Source organism: Acipenser ruthenus, chromosome 44 (assembly GCF_902713425.1).
Source record: "Acipenser ruthenus chromosome 44, fAciRut3.2 maternal haplotype, whole genome shotgun sequence".
Taxonomy (NCBI): domain Eukaryota; kingdom Metazoa; phylum Chordata; class Actinopteri; order Acipenseriformes; family Acipenseridae; genus Acipenser; species Acipenser ruthenus.
In genome coordinates, this window is record NC_081232.1 from 16,013 (window position 1) to 35,661 (window position 19,649).

A 19,649-nucleotide genomic window follows, 5' to 3' on the forward strand; every position below is an offset into this window, starting at 1 on the left:
CGAACAAACACGGTGAGTGAAAACACTTAACTATTATTCTTCTTCTTATTATTATTATTCTTAACATTTACCTCCGCTCCAATCCCGTTCTCCACTCACCGAACACCAACCCCCAGTGACTAAAACGTGCATCTATATATACTGTTGTGCTGGGATTCAATTACTAATTAAATATTCACTTGAATCCCAGCACGTGAATTCATTACGTGCAACCCCGTGCCACACATTATACACATTTTATCTGCACGTGAAGTGATGTGCCATCCTCGTGCCTAAATATAATTCTACACTTTTTAAATACAGACCCGTTTATATCCCGTGTACCAATCTATACACCGACATTAACATACGCACGCAACATACATACACAGAACACACAAATGCACACAGGGGCGGGGCACTTTGCCACAGGGAGACACCATTGGCATTCACAGGGCATGCTTGTTCATTTGAAGCACGCCCTGTGCACAGTAATGTTGTATCTTATTTGCAGGTGTTTTCAATGCATCTATAGTTGTTAGACTTGGCTTAAGACAATAAATTCCACTTTTCATATGTAAATTGTTTAGTTTGCAGGATTTGATAATACAGGTGGATTTAATTAGACAAAAAAACAGCCATTACTCCATAAACAATGACTTGAACATTAATAATCCTGTCTTACCGTGTTTCAGGAGACCTCTAGTGGACAAAATGCGCCATGTGAGGGAATAATGAACATAAAGACCTAGGAGTTTATGTTGACTCAGAAATGTCTTCATCTAGACAGTGTGGGGAAGCTATAAAAAAGGCCAACAAGATGCTCGGATATATTGTGAGAAGTGTTGAATTTAAATCAAGGGAAGTAATGTTAAAACTCTACAATGCATTAGTAAGACCTCAACTAGAATATTGTGTTCAGTTCTGGTCACCTCGTTACAAAAGGATATTGCTGCTCTAGAAAGAGTGCAAAGAAGAGCAACCAGAATTATTCCGGGTTTAAAAGGCATGTCGTATGCAGACAGGCTAAAAGAATTGAATCTATTCAGTCTTGAACAACGAAGACTACGCGGCGATCTGATTCAAATATTGAAAATCCAAAAAGGTATAGACAATGCCTAGACTACTGCAACTCCCTCCTGGCTGGCCTCCCTGCGTCTGCCACCCGTCCGCTCCAGCTCATCCAGAACTCTGCTGCCCGCCTGGTGTTCTCTCTGCCTAGCTTCACCCATGCTACTCCACTACTCCGCTTGCTCCACTGGCTCCCGATCACTGCTCGCATCCAGTTCAAGACTCTTGTACTAGCCTACAGATGTCTTGACCAGACTGCACCCAGCTACCTCCAGACCCTCATCTCTCCCTACACACCCACTCGATCTCTCCGCTCCGCCTGCACTAGAAGACTGGCTCTACCTCCGCAACGCTCCCCTGCCTCCAGAGCCCGCTCCTTCTCCACCCTTGCTCCGCAGTGGTGGAACGACCTCCCTACAGATGTCAGGACTGCCCAGTCCCTGACCACATTCCGGCGCCTCCTTAAGACTCACCTCTTCAAACAGCACCTGTAGAACTCCTCTGTTTGTATCCTGGGACACTATCACCCTTCACTTAGATGTACTTTATTTTGCTCTTATCTGCCCCCTATTTTACTGCACATAATCCTGTACTTCAGAATACCGTAATCTGCCAAGTGTTTAACCTGTAGTACTTTGTATTTAATCACATCCTGATGTAACTATCACTATTTAATCATATCCTGATGTAACTATCACTATTATCTGCTGTATTATTGAATTGTGGTTTGTTACACTTGTACTTTGCTTGAACAAAAGTTATTGTATTTCTTGCTCTTATTGTATTACTTGTATTGTAACACTTGAAATGTATTTGCTTACGATTGTAAGTCGCCCTGGATAAGGGCGTCTGCTAAGAAATAAATAATAATAATAATAATAATAATAATAATAATAATAATAATAATAATAATAATAATAATAATGTCAACCCAGGAGACTTCTTTGACCCGAAAAAAGAAACAAGGACCAGATTAGATAAAGGGGCATTCAGAACAGAAAATAGGAGGCACTCTTTTACACAGAGAATTGTGAGGGTCTGGAACCAACTCCCCAGTAATGTTGTTGAAGCTGACACCCTGGGATCCTTCAAGAAGCTGCTTGATGAGATTCTGGGATCAATAAGCTACTAACAACCAAGATGGGCTGAATGGCCTCCTCTCGTTTGTAAACTTTCTTATGTTCTTATGTTCTTATGTTCTTATATTGCATTGACATGACAGTTCCACTTTCTCGCCACCTGGTGGCAGCACCAGTAGAGAACTGCAGTTTATCCAACTCTGAAGTCCTTCTTTGAGGCAGGTTCTGGGGTGTCATTCCTTGTTTTGTTTTCGTTGGTTATGTCGAAACTGTCTGTTTTTAAAATATGACCAATCGTAAATTGCATTACGATATTTTGTATTAATCATAAAATGTTCTATTATTATTATTTATGTCTTAGCAGACACCCTTATCCAGGGCGACTTACAATTGTTACAAGATATCACATTATACATTATTTCACATTACATACAATTACCCATTTATACAGTGGGGTGTTTACTGGAGCAATCTAGGTAAAGTACCTTGCTCAAGGCTACAACAGCAGTGTCCCCCACTGGGGATTGAACCCACAGCCCTCCGGTCAAGTGTCCAGAGCCCTAACCACTACTCCACACTGCTGCCCATTTAAGCAGGTGCGCACGCTGAACAGCCACGGGGTCTATGGAAATGATGTATCACGTTTCGCTAATAGTGTAGGCCAAGCAGAAGCAGTTTATCACTGTAGCATGTTGTATCCAATCACTGATTGTTGAAGGTACAAACATGTTATTTTAGTATTGCATTGACGTTGCAGTTCCATTTAACCACCACAGTGTGGCAGCATTGGTAAGGAATTATCAAATAATCTTACCCTAATTGTAGTTTACACTATTCATTTGTATATCAGTATATCTGTTATTAATGGGTAAGGAATGTTTAAAATTCAACCTCTAACTGCTTATTTTGCATAGTTTTAATAGATTTTCAGTATTCACGGTTGTTATTCCACTTGTATTTTGTATTTATGTGAGTGTACCAGTTATGAGGGGGAAGTAGTTTTAAGATTTGTCTCACAATCAAGTTGAAAAAGTATCTTATAAAATTGTTCACAGGATCTACCCTGCAAAAAGCATCCTGGTTAGATGTTTAATTGACATAGATTACAACTATGTGCTTTGTAATCCTGAAAAATAAACGGCATTAAATTGATTTTAACATTGTGCTGATGATGACGATGATGATGAAGATGTTTCTCACACTCTTGTGTCTCACACCGACAACAGAGACAAGCAAGTTCTTCACATTGAAGTAGATGAAATAAAAAAAGGAACTGCAATGCTGCGGTGTGTTAGCGGTGTGCAATCCTGATGTGCAATGCTGATGTGTGTTAGCGGTGTGCAATCCTGATGTGCAATGCTGCGGTGTGTTAGCGGTGTGCAATCCTGATGTGCAATGCTGCAGTGTGTTAGCGGTGTGCAATCCTGATGTGCAATGCTGCGGTGTGTTAGCGGTGTGCAATCCTGATGTGCAATGCTGCAGTGTGTTAGCGGTGTGCAATCCTGATGTGCAATGCTGCGGTGTGTTAGCGGTGTGCAATCCTGATGTGCAATGCTGCAGTGTGTTAGCGGTGTGCAATCCTGATGTGCAATGCTGCAGTGTGTTAGCGGTGTGCAATCCTGATGTGCAATGCTGCAGTGTGTTAGCGGTGTGCAATCCTGATGTGCAATGCTGCGGTGTGTTAGCGGTGTGCAATCCTGATGTGCAATGCTGCAGTGTGTTAGCGGTGTGCAATCCTGATGTGCAATGCTGCAGTGTGTTAGCGGTGTGCAATCCTGATGTGCAATGCTGCGGTGTGTTAGCGGTGTGCAATCCTGATGTGCAATGCTGCGGTGTGTTAGCGGTGTGCAATCCTGATGTGCAATGCTGCAGTGTGTTAGCGGTGTGCAATCCTGATGTGCAATGCTGCAGTGTGTTAGCGGTGTGCAATCCTGATGTGCAATGCTGCAGTGTGTTAGCGGTGTGCAATCCTGATGTGCAATGCTGCGGTGTGTTAGCGGTGTGCAATCCTGATGTGCAATGCTGCAGTGTGTTAGCGGTGTGCAATCCTGATGTGCAATGCTGATGTGTGTTAGCGGTGTGCAATCCTGATGTGCAATGCTGCGGTGTGTTAGCGGTGTGCAATCCTGATGTGCAATGCTGCGGTGTGTTAGCGGTGTGCAATCCTGATGTGCAATGCTGCAGTGTGTTAGCGGTGTGCAATCCTGATGTGCAATGCTGCAGTGTGTTAGCGGTGTGCAATCCTGATGTGCAATGCTGCAGTGTGTTAGCGGTGTGCAATCCTGATGTGCAATGCTGCAGTGTGTTAGCGGTGTGCAATCCTGATGTGCAATGCTGCAGTGTGTTAGCGGTGTGCAATCCTGATGTGCAATGCTGCGGTGTGTTAGCGGTGTGCAATCCTGATGTGCAATGCTGCAGTGTGTTAGCGGTGTGCAATCCTGATGTGCAATGCTGATGTGTGTTTTGTAATCGGCACAGTCGCAAAAAAACTTTACTTATTTTTGATCTTCAGAAACCTTGTGTTTTGTATGCATTGTCTGTTTACAAATAACATTTTATTGTTCATTTCATGTGTTGCTATTTGAGAATTTTTAAAATCTTTTTTTAATGTGCATGTTTATATTCTTTCCAAAAATAAAGTATATAAAAGTAAGGAATTCCCCAGAACTGTAAAGGCCAGCCGTGAGACTGACTCCAGCGGTCCCTGCTTTAGAAATAATAACAGCTGTGACAGAAATGCTTTACTACATGTACCGCAGACATTTTCTACAACTTTACAAGACTTTTTTTCTTTTTTTTATGGTGCATGATTTATTTTATTTTTTTACACCAGATTGCTACCCCTCTGCAACCACGAAACTATTAAACTGTGAGCTGTTGTGGAAACTTTCTGCCACAGTGCTGATGGAACAGCATGTTCTGAGTGTGCATTCATGGCATACAACCTCTTCCTGTAAACAGAATCATCAGCTTTTTTAGCAACTGGTTTTCTTGTTGTTGATAAAGTTTGAGAGATCTCAAATGTATAAAGAGCAATACCTATCCCAGTGTATTCACAGCATTCATTAAAAAGATAAAAATAGCAGTGAAAAAACACTTACTGGTAGATCAGATACCCACTGTCTTGTGCATTCCAGGAAATCAACATTTCTGAAAACGACACATGATCACTATCTGGGGTGTTAAATCATTTGTAAATATATTCAGGGATTAAAAAACGTGACACCGAAACAGTTCTAAAGAACATCACTTGCAATGGAAGTTTATTGACACGATCACATCATATAACTGCCTACAAACTGTATGTCAAAGCATGTAGCACATGAGCACAATATACCAGTCCTGTTAGCTGAGCGGTCAATGTAATTTGCTGTTGCTGGGATCTGAGGTTTTCCATGATTTTACAGAGAGATTCGCTAAATACACCCTCGTGCGCGGTTAATGGATTGGTTTTCATAACTATGACACACAAAGCAGAGCCTTTTTAATGGCCTAAACAGTGGTGCTCTGTAGACCTGCATCATCTTCATCTATCATTATCTGAGCCGGTAGTAAAGCCTGCTGTCACTCACACTACACATTTATAAAGATTGTAAACTCTGTTTAGGGAATACAAGGTTTAATCTGAGATTTCACTGTAAACAAAACCACTGACACCATACTACACATCTACTTGAATATTATTAAACTGTGCTTTGTTTTCAGCGATGTACACTAGCTTTCTATTTTTGGCAAACAATGAAATAATCCGATGGAAGATCTACTGAGACTAGACTGCTGCTGGCTTCTTTCCGTTGAATTCCTTACACGATGTTTAAATAAAGCTTAATGAAGATGGTCCATTACTCATGATACATTCACATAGAGACAGAAACAGCACTCTCATGAACAGCTCTGCCTATCACAACGTGGGATGTGGGAAAAATAAAATCTGTTTTTAACAACGGTCTATGCAAAATCAGGTCATTGTATAGTCTTTAAGACACAAGACACAGTAGTCCTTGATGTGCCTGTTTCAGACATTAATGCACCAAGCCCTCTGGCAGACTATTGTGCACCTAACAAAGCCACTTCAGCCTTGTTGTAAGTAGATTACTGCTCATCATATGAAGAAGCGGGTTTGAATTGCTCTACATTAGACTGCACCAGCAGGTTCCTACCATGTGCTTGGACCGTGTGCTTTCTCTGGATTCATTGTAGCACCATGGTTTCTCTATAGTGGGACTCCACTGTATTTCAGGTCTCCAGACCACAACAACCTTTCCTACATGCAGTGCAAGGATACCGTCTCTCTCCTGTGTGAATATGCTGGTGGATTGTCAAGGATTCCGACTGAATGAAACTCTTCCTCATTCATTTTAGCAATACAATTTCTCTCTTGTGCAAACCCGCTGGTGTCTTTACAGGTCTGCTGACCAAAAGAAAATTCTTCATGGATTCAGTCCAATGATATGGGCCTGTACTCAGAGAGGCATTAACACTAACATGACTGCTGACACAGGAACAGTGTGCACTCACCCTCCATCACACTCCACTCAATTAGGCAGGGTGAAGAAGCACCTCCCCCCCAGTTTGTGGTGTTCAGGGCTGGGGCGTTTTATCCCCCTATCACTGCTTGCTAATATGTTGGTATTTCAAAATATATAATTATACTCTCTTTGAAAACAGGCACAAACCTAAATACAGTGCTGTACAAAATGTCACGCATGTGCTACTAATGTGCAATGACTGGGTGAGATTTGTATTCTTCCTTTTACCTCAAAAACTGTATTTCTGCATTTGGAAATTGGTAAGACAGGTGCCACCAAATGTTGTACTCAGTCTTGGCAGTCATCATTGCAGTAATACATTTCATTTTAGGGTTTATTGAAGAACAAATATGTTACCATACTCTCTGCATTGGTAGTAAATGGATAACATTGTATTTAAACCATTAAGCAACCAGTACGTAAGAAGTATCTAGTAATGTAATTAAGTCATCCAGTATGTCCAAGCTGTCCAGCACATCTAGCCTGTTGAAAGTGGTCACGGCTGAAGTTGAGGACGGCTCACATTCATTCAGCGATGTTTCTGAAAACAGGTCACAGTCTCTCTCTTGTGTGAATCTGCAGGTGTTTTTTAAGGTGTTGTAACTGTTTGAAACTCTTTCCACATGTAGTACAGCCGTATGGTTTCTCCCCGGTGTGAATTCGCAGGTGTAATGTCAGCGTTCCAAGCTGAGTGAAACTCTTACCACATTCAGTGCAGCGATACGGCTTCTCTCCAGTGTGAATTCGCTGGTGTCTTTTCAGATCTCCTGAAGTACTGAAACTCATTCCACATTCATTACAATGATACGGCTTCTCTCCGGTGTGAATTCGGTGGTGTCTTTTCAGCTCTGTTGACGTACTGAAGCGCTTCCCACAATCAGGGCAGCGATACGGTTTTTGTCCAGTTTGAATTTGCTGCCATCTTTCAAAGTGATCAGAACCCCCCTCTTCAATGGGGTCAAATTCAAGTTGAAGAACCTCCTCTTTAATGATGACCGGTTCAATTCCAGGGATCTCTTCATTAATGTGGACAGGATCTAGTGCAGGTTTCTCCTCCTCCCCTTCAATAGATGTCAGCTCTGTAGCCTGCTCTGGACTCCTGCACCATTCCTGGTCAAAGAGCTCCTCTTGAATGGGACCTGATTCTGCCTTCGACCCTTCCTCAGCATGAGGGAGAGCATTTCTCTCTGCATGATCTGTGTCAATGAAAAAAAAAAAAATTTAGAGTTAGGGACATTTCATAGTCCTGAACAACCTCCATTCCCAAGGGGTTCATCACTCTGAGTTTCTTCTGTACAAGCGGTTTTCTTCATTGTCATTGTTTTGAAAAGAATGCATCGAGGTAATGTGTCCCACCTGTAACACATAATTAATTGAAATGCTCAGTAAAGCATTTTGAAATAATGATTTGCTTGAATGTTCAAATGTGCAGATGAAACACATACAAATCAATCATAATTAGTATTTAAATAGTATTTGAAGAATAAATACCGGGATCCCCAAAAATAGTGTTACACGTCCCCACGTGTTGCTACAATTGTTTTAATAGCGCACCTGTAATTTCTCTTTTCACTAATAGTGTGAGGATAATTGCCCACATTGTCAAACAGGTAACACAGCAGTAACGATCCATGATGTGGTACGAAACAGAAAAGCCAGAGCACTTGTTTCCAGTGATTTAGAGGACAGATCTCAAACCCCAGAGCACTAGAGCAGCCATTCTGAAAATATCTTTGAAACAGATTTTAAAGTTATAAGTGTAAAAAGTTGCCAGGATGTGAACAATGAAAAGAAAAATGACAGGTGCGTTATTTAAACAGTTGTAGCAACACGTGGAGACGGGTAACACTAGAATTTTCATGACCCTGCTACTTACTCTATAAGTAGTATTTAAATGTGTAAAACTCATTTTTATATTATGGGGGGGACACATTTTTCTTGGTACATCAAAAACTAAATTAAACTACTTCAGATCTTTCTCAAAGTTGATCTGTATGGCTAGATTGCACATTGTATTAAACTACTTCAGATCTTTCTCAAAGTTGATCTGTATGGCTAGATTGCACATTTTATGCAGTTGGCAGTAAAAAAACGAATCAAGCTAGCTGTGCATGAACCATTAAAAACAAGACAACAGTTTAAATTTAAGAAAACCAGCATTTCACTAAAGAATATTACCCACTTGACTGCTACTGAGCGTACCTGGCATGTCCTTGAAAATGCTCGCTTAGTGCTGCCGGATGTACCAGGGGCATCCTTATTAAAGACAGGGTTAAAAAAATGATGGATTGCCATTATTTCACTCCGGGGTCGTTAATCGAGAAGTTCTTACAGATAAAATGTTTTCAATTTCACGATGTTACACAGTTATATAGTTGGTAAGCCTAATTTAGAGCCTGCTTGAATGCTAGTGCTAGCTAGTGCTGTGATCAGTGACAGCGTTTGTCCAGTGGTGACCCCACGCAAAGCTTGATTCTGGGGCCCCTAATCCCTTTTCTCATCAGTAATACTACGCTATGATACAATGACTTTCAAACAGGGCAAGAGAATAACAATTTGTATAATTGAGAAATGTATATATTTTATCTGATTGTTCCTGTTCTATATTTGACACCCTCCCCCCCCCCCCCCCTCTCCCCACCCTCTCCCCACCCCCCTTAAAACTTTTCAGGATATCTTTTCCACCCTATCTGTAATTTATTGTAATTGCTGATTTCATTTTTAAATGTCTATAATTATTTGATCTGATTTTTTCCTGTTCCATTTGGTAAAAATAAATAAATAATGCACACACAAAATAAGATGGATTCTCTTTCCTCTTCCCCAAAAAACATTACTAATATATATTTATCTTTTATTTCTGATTTTAAATTATTGCATTTTTTAATAATTGTATTGCATTGTTTAAATAAATGTATTTGTACTGGGCAGTGGAGGTTATGTTGGGGAGAAAATGGCAACAATCACCACAGTGCAGTCTGTTGCTAATCTAATGGAGTCTGGCTCAGAGTGGTTTTGTGGAAAATGACTCTGGCAGTGAATAGGAGCCGAGCGACACTTCCTCCAGGGAGGAGATTGACAGTGATCAGGAAGAAGAGCCTGAGCCCCTGCCTGGACCGATGGGAGGTAGGGGGGGTAGATTTCAGCCATTCTATCACTGCCCCCCCCCCCCCCCCCCCCCCCACCACGTCATCCTCTAAACATATGTAATCGAATACTGGAATCCTATTGCACTTAGAAAGTCTTTAAGGCAAGGGATACAAAATATTTCAGCTGAAAAATGTAGTATCCCCCTGTAATAAAATATGAGGGTACACCTACAGAATACAAACGACCTGTATGAGGATAATTGGACCCCCTGAGCACATCTGGTAAAGTAATGGAATCCTATTGCGTTTTTTAAGGAGATACGAAACACGCCAGCTTCCCTGGTGCTGTGAAACACAAAACATGATTTAATATCACAGCATTTCTTTATTTCTTACTGCTTTACAATTTGTATTTTTTTCCCCAATAAAGAAATTCTTAACATTTAAAGTATTGCAGCTTTTTAAGGAGTATGATTCCCTTTTAATTTCTATGGTCGATTACTTTTTTTAGATAAATTGGTGATAAAATATAATTATATGCTACTGTGTGTGTTTTAAATGGTACGTTTGTATTATTAAAACAAACCGCAGTAAAATAAATACAATAAATACATCGTGAAATCAGACTCGAAGTAGCTCGGGTAGTTGAGCAACATTACTACAGTTGTCATAAACACAGCAACAGCGTAGAAAATGCGCGTTCACGGCCGCACACACAAGCACACTTCTATTAAAGAAATATGCGCATGCTCCAAATCAATCTCGCGAGATCTGCGCAAGCGCGATATCTAGGTGGTTGCTAGGGGATACACGATAACAAGGGGGTACAGGACTCATCATAACACCGGTAATTATAATGTTATTTTGTTTCTACTGAAACTGACGTGAACCTACCTGCCACTATTCTCCACCCCGCTGTGCTTGTGTGGTCTCTCTGTTCACAGTCATCACCTTGAACAAGCAGTTCTGAACAGGTTAAATCTCGCTGGATTAAAACCCGGGGGTTTTTCAGTGCGGTGTGGACTGCAGGCACCGGATCCCTGACTGGCTGAACTGGTTTTGTGGAGTAATCGCGTGCAGTGACTGGCAGGCCGTGAGCAACACTGTCGCTGACCCGGGTGTTATTTACAGGACCCCCCACCGCCTCCTTCTCGTGTAGATGAAAGAAATCCATGTCAAGCCCGCAGTATTGTTCACTGGTGTTCGTGAGAGATTGCGTAAAGTTCTCATCGGCAGTGTTCATGCATTGTCCGTCTCGCATTGCTTTCAGATCGCTCTCCGCTATTTCCAATCGCAATCTCACGCTTTCAAATTCTTGGTCTCTTTCGTCCAGTCTGAGATTGAAAACTGCACATTTACTGTCCACGAACTTTGCTAATGCAGACATGACGCTCAGCACAGCCGCTTTCACTGCAGGCTCGATAGCAGAGGCGAGTTCTTCCTCAAGGAGAGACGCGGAGGATGCGCAGATATCCATCTCTTTTTTCATTTCGGAGACGGGTTGCAATGTTGGCTCTTAATCAAAAGCTCCACTTTATTTTGTGTCATATAACAGGGAAGCTATTTGTAAAACGATATGTAAAACTCTGATTGTAAACAAGGGCCGCTTTTGTAGCAACGTTGCAGAATCTGCAGTCACGACATGTAGACAAGCTAAGCCCGGAATCTGCAGCTGCTGTTGTTGTTTCACCTCTGAGCGACAGGCGCAACTAATTTCCTCCCCAGCTCTAGCGTCACTTCCGTGTTGTTGCTCGCGCTCATCATTTTGGAGTGGCTTGTCTGTAATGCCGCGCATGCGCCGTTTACCGAGTACATCCACGTGAGACCAAAACAACATTCTTGTGAGAATGGGCTCAGTTTTGAACAGATGTACAAGAGGTCGTGTGTCAAAGTTTTCCATCTATTTTCTCCAGCCTCAGTGGGCACCGCACATTTATATGATAATACAAAAAAAGACAAGGTGAATCTCAGGTGTGTGCATTATATTCCCATTTACACGCAGAGCCGGTGTAACTCAGAAAATAGCAACTGCTGACGTTCTGGTCAGTGCAGATTATATTTGTATATAGTGTATCGATTGTTACGTTTAATCATTAATGTGGGCCATACAAATGTGCTTTTGCATGGCCACACACACTATGAGGCTAACAAAAAGCATGTTATCAAACCAAAATGAGTGCCAGTATCTTAGTAGTCCTTGATCAAACTGTGGAGGAAGTTACTTTGCCTGCTTCCAGTACAATCATACTTGTATGCTTTTCTATAGATTTGCAGTGGTGGACAAATATTTTCTTAGCCTTGACAGATAATATAAAATAATTGTGGTTAATCAAACACACACACTATCAATGAAGGGACTAACAGAATTGATATAAACCTAATGTTTAGTAAACTCAAACAATGTTTTTTGATGTTTTTTGTTATACAGTTACTGAACACAGCTTGATAATATTAGTGCCAAAAATGTTGATGTTTTTTTTTTCTTTGTCATGAAAATTGTGTAATAAAAGATTTGTCAACAATTATGGATTTGCAGTATGTGGGCTTTTCTGAGTCCACACTATTTTTGTTTTAGAATAGACATTTGTGAGTTTTTTTGTGTATTACCTGTGGCCAGATTCATGTTCCCTAAACTGAAATTAATTACAGAAAAAATATGATTTAGATCATTTTTTCAGTTTCATATATTGAGGTGTGTACCACAGACAGTGTGAAGGTGAAGATGAAGATGAGTCAGAAAGGCAGCTGATTTGACATTAGAGATTTATTTTTTATTTTTTTTAAAGTGTGCTGTGACGGTTAATCAGATCAATTGTAACATTGAAGAGATGGGCTTTGGATCAGAAAACTGGTGACGGAGTCGGCAATCGCGTGTGACGGGTAAGTGCATTCATTTGTTACATTATATATATATATACATATATACATAAGTAAAATGAGGATTGATTTTATTCTTAATACAAGGCTGGTAAAATGCAATTGACGTGTATCTGGGTAACGGGTATCCCAGTGCTGACTGTAAAGCAGTTTTCCAGGATGTGTCCTCCCATGAAAACAAAGGGTTAACATCCAGCACTGAGCTGTGGGAGTGACTGCTGACCCTGTGCTTCCTGGAGATGTGAACACTGCTGCTTCCTTCAGTTTACTGTCATGTGCACAGCGAGATAGAGCAGATTCAGCACTTCATTCCTGATTTCTAAACAATAACTTGACTAACAAACAGTTATCAAAAATGTGATGTACATAACACTACTGGGGTGCTCTATATAGATATAACACAATATATGTTTTCTTATAAGCTAGGCAATATTTTATGTATAGTTCTAGGTTGTGTATTGAAAACCTGGTGTTTGAAGTTTTCTATGGAGTCCCACTGCCCTTCCATCACTGGCACATACCTAACAGATGTGGACAAATGTGTTGCATCACTTAAAATTTTAAGGATTGAGACATCATTTAAAAAAAAAATACTATATTAGACATAATTTAGAATAATTTAGTTTATTTAACATCATGTAAATCAAAGAAACTACAAAATGATATCGCAAAGTCTACCGGAACCATAATAGTAGTAGAATATTTCATGGTAGATTTCTAAATGTCACATTTTTAAATGTGTCAGTTTTTCCCTAAGCGGTATGTAATTCAATATATTCAACTTTATGAAGCAAAATTTGTTATATAGGGTGATGCAAAACGTTGTATCGCCAAAAAAAAACCTTTTTTCCCCCCTGATTATAATGCATGTATATTTCTTTTTTTTTGTACAGGCCACCAAATTGCTTGGTCACTAATTTATTTTAAAATCAAGTACCATAAATACCACCCACTGTTCAAATCGGACCGTTCTTTAATTCATACAAATAACAAACTAACAAACGGAGATGCACGGTTGGATGTTTGATTTTCATAACCATGGTACATAAAGCAGGTCATTTTATTGATGTAAAACAATGGTGTAGGTGTGCATCTGTTTACATCACTGATAACTAGGGGTCGACCTAAATTGCGATTTCGCAGAAACCGGGAAATTGAGGGGTCACCGATATATTCACCTCTTTTAGGGGCCAATGCATACCGGACAAGTACGGACAGAAAAAAAAAAAATCTTGTTTAAATTAAGTACTGCACAACGCAAGCAAAGCAAACTACGTGTCAGGTTTTTTTCCTTCGCCGTCCTGTGCGCATTGCACGTAGCAAAGAAAAAAAAACATCCTTAGACAAAACATTTACAAAAAAATACTCCAAAGCGGTTAACGCGCTTTAAATCAGCTCTCAAGACCCACCTGTTCTCTCTTGCTTTCATTGCTCTTTAAGCCTGATATCTGTTATTAGCTGTTGTGTTGTTGCACTAATAAGAAACTGCACTGCACAGCGGACATTACTAATGATTTTAAACACTTGTCTTGCAAATAAGAAGTTTAATCAATGATGTTACAAACAAACGGTTAACCCATATCACTCACATGTGCACTGGACTACCACTACTACTTCCAAACGTCTAAGCAAAGTTGGATAAAAATCAAAAGAAATGGCTCACAATATACAGCCTTCGATACAGGAGCCCCCTGCACCTGTCTCAGACACAGACACTTCCTGTTTTATTATATCTCAACCCTGTAAACTACAAACTGTCAGCATTACTGCTCAGGCTCTGAAGTTCATTTCAGTGGTTCCCTATTGGGCTACACCAGCACAGTGGACCTAATAACGTGTCTAAGCTCTGTGTGTTTCTTGAGCAGAGAGTGGATGCTGGTCCTTTTCAGGGTGAATTCGCTTGTGTCTTTTAAAGTCTGTTGACCAAAGGAAAGTCATCCCACATTCAAGGCACTGATACGGCCTCTCTCCTGTGTGAATGCGCTGGTGTATTGTCAGTGTTCCTGACTGGGTGAATCTCTTTCCACACTCAGCACAGCGGTATGGTTTCTCTCCTGTGTGAGTGCGCAGATGTCTCTTCAGCTCTTCCTTTGCAATGAAACTCTTCTCACACTCAGTGCAGTGAAAGGGTTTCTCTCCTGTGTGAATGCGCTGGTGTGTGGTGAGGTGGTGTGTGTGTTTGAAACTCTTCCCACACTCCGTGCAGCTGTACGGTTTCTCGCCTGTGTGAATTCTCTGGTGTAAGGTCAGCGTTCCTGAATGAGTGAAACTTTTCCCACATTCAATACAGTGGTACGGTTTCTCTCCTGTGTGAACGCGCTCATGCCTTTTCAGCTCTGCTGACCGTATGAAATTCTTCCCACATTGAGTGCACGGGTACACGTTTTGTCCAACCGGAATTCTTTGGCATCTTTCAAAGTGGTCAGAAGCCCCCTCTTCAGAGGGGTCACATTCCAATTCAAGAACCTCCTCTTTAATGTGGACAAGCTGAAGTCCAGGGTTCAGTTGCATACCTTCAATAGATGTCATCTCTGGAGCCTGCTCTGGACTCCTGTACCATTCCTGGTCAAAGAGCTCCTCTTGAATGGGCACTGATTCTGCCTTCAACCCTTCCTCAGCATGAGGGAGAGCATTTCTCTCTGCAGGACCTGAGTCAAACAGAAGACAGAAACACTGTAAAATCTATAATCGGTCCAGATTGTAATGTCAGGTTATTTATTGTGCAATGTGCGGCCGACTGCATTTGGCCCCAATAGCGATGTCCCATTTTTATAAACACTATAAAATTGTATTTTATTAATAGTCCCACCAATTGCAGCAGTTTTAGTTGTAGTTTTTTTTTTTTTAACTTGGACATTTTAAATCATTTTATCTAGGACACTTTCATCATTTATATTAAAAGCACAATTTTAGCCTGCAACTCTGTATAGTTAGAATTATTAAAAGAAAAAAAAAGGCACAGTTACATAATTCAACTTAAAATCTACCTTTCAGTGCTCTTCTCCACCCCGCTGTGCTTGTGTGGTCTCTCTGTTCAGAGTCATCACCTCGCATCAGCAGGTCCTGCTCGGAATAGCTTCCATCCTCCTGGATTAAAACCCGGGAGTTTTTCAGTGCGGTGTGGACTGCAGGCACCGGATCCCTGACTGGCTGAACTGGAAGAGTCGTGAAATCCCGCGCCGGTAGGCCGTGAGCAATAATACTGTCGTTGAATTCGTGATTTACAGATTCATCCTCAGTGTAAAATGAAACGCGTTTCACCCGGTGCCCTTCCTTCTGCCTTGTCGGTAGATGAATGAGATCAATGTGCTGTTCGTTGGTGTTCGTGACAGACTGTGTGGCGTTCTCGGCAGTGTTCGTGTATTCTCGTTCGCTTACGGCTTTCAACTCGCTCTCCGCTATTTCCAATCGCAATCTCACGCTTTCAAATTCTTGGTCTCTTTGGTCCAGTCTGAGATTGAAAACTGCACATTTACTGTCCACGAACTTTGCTAACGCAGACATGACGCTCAGCACAGCCGCTTTCACTGCAGGCTCGATAGCAGAGGCGAGTTCTTCCTCAAGGAGAGACGCGGAGGATGCGCAGATATCCATCTCTTCTTTCATTTCACAGACGGGTCTCACTCTCGCCTCTTCCATTAATACAAACACAGCGGCTTTTCTTATGCTCTGGGGAAGACTGTCTATACTGAAAACCTCGCAGTCTGCTGTTATCTTTACAGAACTAGCAGCGATCGTCTTGAACACTCGCCGTTGTTTAACAAACTAAGCACAGCATATGAACGAGTTCAGCTGTAAACTGCATTTGAGCCGTTTCTCCTCTCAGACAATCCTCACTCACCTGACAATCACTTCCGTGTTAATCCTTTTTTCAGAGAGACTGGAACAGTGGGGGCTGCCCGTTTCCTAAGAGCTGGCGCCATCTACCGATACCTCCAAGTAAGAGAACACAAAACAACGTTTTAATAAGATTATTTCTATGATTCTACTACAATAATAAAATATGTTAATTACGTAACAACCAGAACCCATTATGTTACTGAATTACTTTATACCTGTCCCCACTTTGGGTAGGTAGCGCAATTCTCTTTTTAATAAAGAAGTAACAAGCGGAAGTGACGACCGTGCTTGGGAGCAGATTCTCGGTGAACGAGAGGAGAAACGTCACGAATGGAGATTCAGAGTTGAACTCGTCCACATGCAGTGCTTTTGTTGATCTGTACATGCTCTTGTTGATGAAAATTGCTGATACTGCTGTACAGATTACAGGTAACTGCGAGTTTAGGCGGTGTGTTTGCAACAGAAGAGGGCCCTTTGAAACCTGTCTGTGAAATGAAAGAAGAGATGGATATCTGCGCATCCTCCGCGTCTCTCCTTGAGGAAGAACTCGCCTCTGCTATCGAGCCTGCAGTGAAAGCGGCTGTGCTGAGCGTCATGTCTGCGTTAGCAAAGTTCGTGGACAGTAAATGTGCAGTTTTCAATCTCAGACTGGACCAAAGAGACCAAGAATTTGAAAGTGTGAGATTGCGATTGGAAATAGCGGAGAGCGAGTTGAAAGCCGTAAGCGAACGAGAATACACGAACACTGCCGAGAACGCCACACAGTCTGTCACGAACACCAACGAACAGCACATTGATCTCATTCATCTACCGACAAGGCAGAAGGAAGGGCACCGGGTGAGACGCGTTTCATTTTACACTGAGGATGAATCTGTAAATCACGAATTCAACGACAGTATTATTGCTCACGGGCTGCCGGCGCGGGATTTCTCTAATCTTCCAGTTCAGCCAGTCAGGGATCCGGTGCCTGCAGTCCACACCGCACTGAAAAGCTCCCGGGTTTTAATCCAGGAGGATGGAAGCTATTCCGAGCAGGACCTGCTGATGCGAGGTGATGACTCTGAACAGAGAGACCACACAAGCACAGCGGGGTGGAGAAGAGCACTGAAAGGTAGATTTTAAGTTGAATTATGTAACTGTGCCTTTAGCTTATGTCATAACATGGTTTCAGGGAACATCATTAATATAAAACGTGAAGTTTAATTTGAAGGGCATTGTTTAAATTGAATACAAAATTAAAAAGGTGATGTGAATGTATTTATTTATTAAAAATACACACAATCAGGGGTCTAAACATGTGTGAGCATGTAATTGAAACGCGCTGGTTTGCAGCCTGTAGGGCTGTTCAGTCCCAGCATGCCAAAGCAGAAGTAGTTTCAATGTAATCAACGTGTACATATGAGGGGCTGGGAGCATAGAAATTCAATGCAATCGGACAACTTCGATAGTTAACAGCTATTTGCACAGGACTGAAGCAGGCCACGTTGATTTCTCCATGTCCAGCTACTGAAATTAAAATTGATACTGTGTTTGGACATTATTGCATAACATAATTGTATTGTTCTAATATTAGATTACTCCTTATTTAATACTTTTCTACAAATGCAGTAGTTGTTAAAATAAATAATATAATTCCACTTTAGAAGGCAAGTCCTGATATTTTCAAGATGGGTCTATCATTTTCTATGGAACATCGCTAATGGGGCCCAATTTAGTCCTCCTAAGATTGTAATGTCAGGTTACCTAATGTGCAATCTGGTGTGATTGTAGATTTTACAGTATTGTTCTCTTCTCTTTGACACAGGTCCTGCAGAGAGAAATGCTCTCCCTCATGCTGAGGAAGGGTCGAAGACAGAATCAGTTCCCATTCAAGATGAGCTCTTTGACCAGGAATGGTGCAGGAGTCCAGAGCAGGCTACAGAGCTGGCATCTATTGAAGGGGAGGAGGAGAAACCTGCACTAGATCCTGTCCACATTAATGAAGAGATCCCTGGAATTGAACCGGTCATCATTAAAGAGGAGGTTCTTGAACTTGAATCTGACCCCATTGAAGAGGGGGGTTCTGACCACTTTGAAAGACAACAGCAAATTCACACTGGACAGAAATTGCATTTCTGTGCAGATTGTGGAAAAAAATTCAGTACATCAACAGATCTGAAAAGACACCGTCGAATTCATACAGGAGAGAGACCGTACAGCTGTACTGATTGTGGGAAGAGTTTCAAAACCTCTGCAGATCTGAAAAGACACCGTCGCATTCACACAGGAGAGAAGCCGTATTCCTGCACTCAGTGTGAGAAGAGTTTCAAACAGCTGCAACATCTTAAAACACACCAGGAAATCCACACCCGACAGAAACCATATTGCTGCAATGTATGTGGGAAGTGTTTTAGTGAATCAGATACATTGACATTACACCAGCAAATTCACACAGGGCAAAATCTGTACCACTGCACTGAGTGTGAAAAGAGTTTCAAACAGCTACCACACTTTAAAGCACACCAGCAAATTCACGCAGGAGATAAACCTTACCATTGTACTGACTGTGGAAAGAGTTTCATTATGTCAAAGGACCTTAAAAGACACCAGCGAATTCACAGCGGAGAGAAGCCATATAGCTGTGATTACTGTGGGAAGAGTTTCACCCGCTCAGGAACACTGACAGTGCATCAGCGAATTCACACAGGAGAGAAACCGTATCACTGCACCACATGTGGAAAGAGTTTTACTTTCCATTCGCAAATGAGGAAACATAGCTGTTTGCAACATGGGTAGAGCATGCAGTGGGTTTGTAAGGTATTCTGTGGCAGACTGTGGAGCATCACTGTCTGTTACTGAAACTGCCTCATAAGCGACTGTGTCTCCTGTGGCTTAAAAGATGCATCTGATTTTGATCTTACTGTGCTGGACCTTTGTTAATAAATCACAATTGAACATTTTTCACATGCTGTAAGTCTGTGCTCTGGTACTGCCACTTAATTTGCTATAAAAGTATCTTGGGAAGTGCTTGTCTGATTTGGGTTAAACCATGCATGGGCATTTTCTGTGATTCACAGAACAGATGACAGAAGAAACAAACAGTGCATTACTAATTTCCATAATGTTTCTGAAAAATTAACAACCCTGAAATTGAAAGTTATTGCAACCCTGATTGCTGCATGTTCATACCTCCAACCAGCTGAAGT

At 41.4% G+C, this 19,649-nt stretch overlaps 3 protein-coding genes across 3 annotated transcripts; 1 reads left to right on the plus strand and 2 right to left on the minus strand.

Annotated features, from left to right (window-relative positions):
- Positions 1 to 5,317: 5,317 nt before the first annotated feature.
- Positions 5,318 to 11,578, minus strand: LOC131696556 (zinc finger protein 135-like). The gene is made up of 2 exons (XM_033997967.3): positions 10,642 to 11,578; positions 5,318 to 7,854 (listed from the first exon to the last, which is right to left on the minus strand). The coding sequence occupies exons 1-2, from the start codon at positions 11,234 to 11,236 to the stop codon at positions 7,211 to 7,213; spliced, it is 1,239 nt and encodes a 412-aa protein (XP_033853858.1). The 5' UTR covers positions 11,237 to 11,578; the 3' UTR covers positions 5,318 to 7,210.
- A 1,996-nt stretch (positions 11,579 to 13,574) lies between these two features.
- Positions 13,575 to 16,462, minus strand: LOC117398871 (zinc finger protein 19-like). The gene is made up of 2 exons (XM_033997965.3): positions 15,612 to 16,462; positions 13,575 to 15,272 (listed from the first exon to the last, which is right to left on the minus strand). Exons 1-2 carry the CDS (start codon positions 16,261 to 16,263, stop codon positions 14,464 to 14,466), a joined length of 1,461 nt encoding a protein of 486 aa, XP_033853856.1. The 5' UTR covers positions 16,264 to 16,462; the 3' UTR covers positions 13,575 to 14,463.
- A 293-nt stretch (positions 16,463 to 16,755) lies between these two features.
- Positions 16,756 to 19,407, plus strand: LOC117398865 (zinc finger protein 3-like). Its single transcript, XM_059012409.1, has 2 exons — positions 16,756 to 17,575; positions 18,269 to 19,407. Exons 1-2 carry the CDS (start codon positions 16,957 to 16,959, stop codon positions 19,237 to 19,239), a joined length of 1,590 nt encoding a protein of 529 aa, XP_058868392.1. The 5' UTR covers positions 16,756 to 16,956; the 3' UTR covers positions 19,240 to 19,407.
- Positions 19,408 to 19,649: the final 242 nt, after the last annotated feature.

What these genes read in the sequence shown, in the direction of transcription:
- LOC131696556 (XM_033997967.3), bottom strand. Translation starts at nt 11,236, where the DNA reads ATGAAAAAAGAGATGGATATCTGCGCATCCTCCGCGTCTCTCCTTGAG. An exon ending in GGGGTGGAGAATAGTGGCAG is followed by an intron (nt 7,855 to 10,641) that starts GTAGGTTCACGT and finishes TCATTGACACAG; the next exon opens with ATCATGCAGAGAGAAATGCT.
- LOC117398871 (XM_033997965.3), bottom strand. Translation starts at nt 16,263, where the DNA reads ATGGAAGAGGCGAGAGTGAGACCCGTCTGTGAAATGAAAGAAGAGATG. An exon ending in GTGGAGAAGAGCACTGAAAG is followed by an intron (nt 15,273 to 15,611) that starts GTAGATTTTAAG and finishes TGTTTGACTCAG; the next exon opens with GTCCTGCAGAGAGAAATGCT.
- LOC117398865 (XM_059012409.1), top strand. Translation starts at nt 16,957, where the DNA reads ATGAAAGAAGAGATGGATATCTGCGCATCCTCCGCGTCTCTCCTTGAG. An exon ending in GTGGAGAAGAGCACTGAAAG is followed by an intron (nt 17,576 to 18,268) that starts GTAGATTTTAAG and finishes TCTTTGACACAG; the next exon opens with GTCCTGCAGAGAGAAATGCT.